The sequence below is a fragment of the Hevea brasiliensis genome, chromosome 16 (genome assembly GCF_030052815.1).
Source record: "Hevea brasiliensis isolate MT/VB/25A 57/8 chromosome 16, ASM3005281v1, whole genome shotgun sequence".
NCBI classification, from domain to species: Eukaryota; Viridiplantae; Streptophyta; class Magnoliopsida; order Malpighiales; family Euphorbiaceae; genus Hevea; species Hevea brasiliensis.
The window spans coordinates 66,181,756-66,187,215 of record NC_079508.1 but is presented as its reverse complement, the minus strand read 5'-3'; the positions used below and the strand labels follow the sequence as shown (position 1 = coordinate 66,187,215).

Here is a 5,460-nt window from a genome sequence, read left to right as displayed (position 1 = left end):
TAATCTTTTAATCAATACAACCACGCATAGTTAAACTGTTATTAGAAATTAATAATCGATTTCCCATTGGTATCCGGTGCATAGTTCATCCACATTGCAGGTTGAGAAAAGAAACTCGAGATTTGTTGGAATTCATTTGTAAATACACATATTTTTGGAAATTATATATTTATAATTCTGATAAATTAGTTATGTTTAAATCAAATTATATGAATATTGATGTAATTTGCAAAAGAATTCCAATAGAGTTTAGAACTCTTCACAATAGTTTTATTATTTAAAATAAATTTATGTAATAATATATAAGATAAATTTATAATTAAACCAAGCAGTATCATTTAATTTGCACACAATTCTAAAACCGTAACAAATGAAGACAGGAAGAGGAAGCAATTTAACATCTAATACATCTGATAGTTTCTGCAAGTTTAGCAGCTGAAGGTGAGGATGTAGTTTTAGATTAATTTGTTACAGACTCGATCTGCTAGCTCCTAATAACCACTCGTAAGCTTGAACCAGGAATATATTTAATTTTTGAGAGGCATTTTCCATGACTGTCAAAACAATAAATCAAGTGGATTCTACGAAACATTCTTGAGAAACCACATCTATTCATTTTAACAAATGCCACCCACAAGAAGAAGAAAACATTGTATACCAAGCAATTCTTGTGCCCTGTGAAATTATGTCCTAAGATTCTTGATACCAAGTAAAACTATAAGCATAAAATAAGATAAACAAAAGTTTTTTGATCACCAATCCAAATTTATCCATCCTGTTAAGATTACCTTGAAGCCTTTCTACTTATTTGTCCACTCGATCTCTTGATAGACTCTATCCGTTGCAGCCTGATTTGCTCTCTGAATTTGGCTATGAACTCATCAGCTTTCTTGTCAACATCGGGTCCTCCATCACTTGCAGTGTAAGAAGCAGCTTGATCATTGTTTGAACTTGCTGCAGTGCCTGAAACAAAACAACTTCCCACGATGCCATCGTCATCTTCGTCCTCAGTTTCCAAGTCCTCATCTGATTCCAACACCAATTTTTCCACGAAATCTTCTCTCTCTTCCTTCGGATACTCCCTGAAAGTTGGCTGTGGCATAAAAGTGACTCTTTCACGATTCAGCCTCTCGGTCTTGAATGATGATTGATCAAACCCTACTATCTTTCTTCCTCCTCTCTCCATTATACCTGCATCAACTTCCTTGAATCTTTTCTCTGCCTTGGTGTTGATCATATCATCAAATTCTTTCCCAGAAAGGGAATCACTGTTTCTTGTTGTCCTAACTGATGTTGGAATTGATAAGCCACCACCTCTATTCAATTCTTTTGGCTCGCTTGTATAACTTCGCCTCAAATCATTAATGGCACTGGAACTCGGTTTCATTGACTGTGATTTTCGAATCACTTGCGATGGTGGTGGTGGTGGTGGAGGAGGGGGTGGAGGAGACCTGTAGAAGCTCTTCTTCCTGACAAAATCCTCTGCGCTTCTGCCTTGTGCCTCGGCTGGGAAAGAAGGCGAAGGTGAAAGCTTCTTTGGTGAAGATATTGAAGGTGAGGGGGACAGTTTTGGGGAAGAATTTGTTGAATTGGGCTGTGGTGAAAGCTTCCTTGGTGAAGATATTGATGGTGAGGGGGACAGTTTGGGGGAAGAATTTGTTGAATCGGGCCGGGGTGATCGAGACACTTGGGCCCTGAAAGACCTGTTGAATTCAGATTCTTCCATGGACGGAGGCAGAGTATACAGATCAGGACTGTCGGCTTCTTCTTTTGTTTCCTTCATTTCCATCCTTCCAGATCTTGATTTCCATGGAATTGGAGAGGGAAGGACCATATTATCCTTCAGCATTTCCTCCAAATCTTGATGATGTGATCCACCAAATTCCCCATTTCTGCTTTTAACTGAATTGCTCGAAATTCTTTTAGAACGCAAATTAGAACTAGACTTAATAATAGAAGCAGAAACACCAGTAAAAGAAGATTCTTTACTAGTTTCATTACCATCTGTTTCGAAAACACGCGATTTTAAGCTCCTAACAGGCAACAAAAGTGGTTTTTCACCGACTCTTGAACAGGTAGCTCTCTGTTCTTGATCAAGAACAGAATTTTCGTCAGCTACGACAACCACAGGGTCATTCCTGTAGTACTGATTATTCCATGTTTGGACGGTGCTCCCATCAGACCTGGAAGGGCAATCAGCTTCATCATCGAAAACTGAAGAAACCTGAAGGAATCTAGAGACATAGGATTGAGCATTATCAAATTTTGAGAGGTTGTTATTGTCTTTTTCTGCTTCATCATTTCTACGGCTAAACAGGCCATAAGAAACAGCTATACCAACAAAAATAAGGTGGAGAAACTCCCAGCCTCTAGTGTTTAGTGTTTGGTTTATGAATTCAGGAGCTTGTGAAGGGAAAAGTGGCATTATGACTAAGAATATGGTCACTATAAGAGCTTTGCAGAGGAAATGAGAGTAAAACTTAGTTGGGATAGTTGCTTGGTTTTGCTGTTGATATTTGGTGTAGGAGTTTGTATCTTCCATTGAAGAGGAAAGAGAGGATCTTTTGGTGATTATTTTTGGGTTTTAAAGAATAAGAAGAAGAAGAAGCAGAGAAGACTTAAGGGTTAAGGAAAAGTAGAGAGAAGAAAGAGAAAAGCAAAGGAGAGAAAAGTTTTGGGGAGATGAGAACAAATTTCAAGCTCTGCATGGGTACGCCTTTAACGCTTGTTTGCAGATGACACAATTGGAGGGTTCTTTATTCTCTCCCTAAATCTAAATCTGATTCTTAAATTCTATTTAGCGGACAGAATTTTTTTGACTCACTGTGTGCCTTGCGTTCTTTAACTCTTTCCCTTTTTCTTGTTTGGAAAGTGGTTTGGGATTGATGGAGAGGTGCAATGGTGACCGTTCTTAGACCCCTTTAGGCTGCCCTAGTTTAGTTTAGACACCTTCCATTAACAACTGGAAAAGTAGCTAAACCAGAATATTTTTATGCATTTATATTTAAGTAAAGTTATGGATTTTCAAATTTTGAAAAGAAAAAAAAAAAGAGCTTGAAGAGTGAAGACTTTGCCTTCTAAGAAAGGGCATAGAAGCAAGTAACAGATCAACCTGAAAGTAGGTGAAGACAAGGTTTTTCGGTATCTAAATGACTTGGCTTCAAGCATTTACCTGCCAGCTTTCTCACTTTGTATCAGGATTAGATAGAAAAAAAAAAAGTGATCTTTGGTCACAGGTGGTCCAGTTATGGGAAAAGTTTTGAATAGGAATGCTGTTAGTATACATTCAACAAATTCCACTCTCTCTCTCTTGTAAATTTTTTAAATTTAATAAAAAATGAACATTATTTGTACAAAGGATTGGGAAGGAAAATTGCAGAGCAGATAAAATGGAGAAGAATCACGAATCGGGGTATTGTGGGAAATATGGATAATGTGAGGGGCAAATAGGTTGCGTGGATGCTGAGACGGAGGATTCTTCTTTTGGACTGCGTACGCTAGCTTTTTTGTGGAGCTCATAAAATACCCTTAAATTATAATAATAAGAACAAGTAACGTTTGTTTGCAACTTTGGAGGGCAATGCTTTCCTTTATCTTCCCTCCTGACCAATCTTCTTTCCATTACTTTAAAAAACAAAATGAAAATAGAGAGAGAGAGAAGAAGATGCAAAGTCTCTCCTAGTCATTTCTTCATCACTTGCACGGTTGGAATATTAGGACTCCATTTAATTTATTAAAAAATGATATATATATATATATATATATATATATATATATAATTTTTTTTTGAGATCAAATTAACTGTATATACAGTCAGTTTTCTATTAATATATATTTTAGATTTAAAGAATTTTAAAAAATTATTATTTATTACTTATATTTTGCTTTCATTCAATTATTTAATTTTTTCATCAAATTTTTTATTAGTTAAAACTAGTTAAACTACTATTTAATTACTCTATTTAAAAAGAAATTATTTTTATGTTTTAAAAAATAATATTATTTAATTTTTTATTTTAATGAAACTAATTTATTGTTCATGTATTTTAAAAAAATATAATATTTTTAAAAAATATATTATTCGATAAAAATAAAAAAATTTACTTAAATTTAAATTTATATTTTTCTTAAATTATTTAAGTTTTTTTATTCAATTTCTTTGATATTATTTTTATGTTTTCTCTTCTATAAAATAATTTTTCTGGATTACTTAAATATTTATGGAAATTGATTAATTTTTTTACATAAATAATTTGTATCATTTTTATTAAAAAATGAAAATAGAGAGAGAATAATGAGAGAAGGATATGAGTGTGGAGAAAAGAGAGGAGAAATGGAGAGAGAAAAATAAAAGAGAATAAAAGAAAAATAAGAGAAATAGGATTATAATAGTTTAAATATAAAAAATAATTATGAGATTATAATTAATAGAATTAAATTATATAAATTAATTAATATGTTTTTTAAAATATATAGATTAACTAATTAATTTTATTAAAATACAGTGACTAAATAATAATTTGATTAAAAAATGATAAAAGAAATTAAAAAATTCAATAAAAATAAGATATATAATTAGATAGTATATTTTTTAAAATATAAATTAAATAATTAATTTTATAAAAATATAAAAATTAAATAATAATTTCTCTTGTTATTTTAGTTGAATGGGTTCTTGATGAGTAAAAGCATATACAATATTCTAAAAATAAAATGCTAATGTATTTAAGCGTAAATATATTCTCACGATTTATGGCATAATAAGGTAGGTATTTGGCTTTATGAGAATTAAATTCCAAAATCCCATGCATAATCATATATATTATGCGAACCTTCCAATCCAAAATTGAAAGGAATTTCTGCCCTTTAACTTTGTGTTTTATGCCCCGTCAACGGATTAAAAATTAAGCTTAAAAAAATAAAAAAATATTAATTAATTAATTTCTTTCCCCAGCTGAGACTGGCCAAGAATCTCTTTATAGTTGAAAGGAATATATAAAATCCTCTGTTAAAGAATAGTGTGTTTTGGTTGCATGGCATGGCATGGGGGATTCTTCAATTCCCCTGGTAATTACTTTAAAGGTGTGGATCTCACTAGCTAATACAATTTTTATTTATTAATACTTGAAAAAAATATAATAATAAAATTAATTAAAATACTTGAAAAAAAATATAATAATAAAATTAATTAAAACCTGAGATACACTACACTGCCTATATATTTCATCATCAAGGAGGAATGAATAAGCAAACAAATAAATAATTAAAAATATATTAAAGGACCATAATCCTCATTAGATGGACTAGATCGATAATTAAGGTATCTTTGTCTTCTCAAAATTGTGGCCGAAAGTTATCCACATTGGAAAGATTTGCAGATAATGGATCAGATTCCAGGTTTTTAATTTGCCAAAGAAAAAAAGCACTTAAAGGCTAAGCCTACCCTCTTTCACCTTAAAT

The 5,460-nt window shown here is 31.9% G+C and overlaps 1 protein-coding gene across 1 annotated transcript; it reads right to left on the bottom strand.

The window, feature by feature from the left end:
- Positions 1-510: 510 nt before the first annotated feature.
- On the bottom strand, positions 511-3,127 carry LOC110634438 (uncharacterized). The gene has a single exon (XM_021783431.2). It carries the CDS (start codon positions 2,540-2,542, stop codon positions 785-787), a length of 1,758 nt encoding a protein of 585 aa, XP_021639123.2. The 5' UTR covers positions 2,543-3,127; the 3' UTR covers positions 511-784.
- Positions 3,128-5,460: the final 2,333 nt, after the last annotated feature.

Coding starts and splice junctions, on each gene's coding strand:
- LOC110634438 (XM_021783431.2), bottom strand. CDS start 2,542: ATGGAAGATACAAACTCCTACACCAAATATCAACAGCAAAACCAAGCA.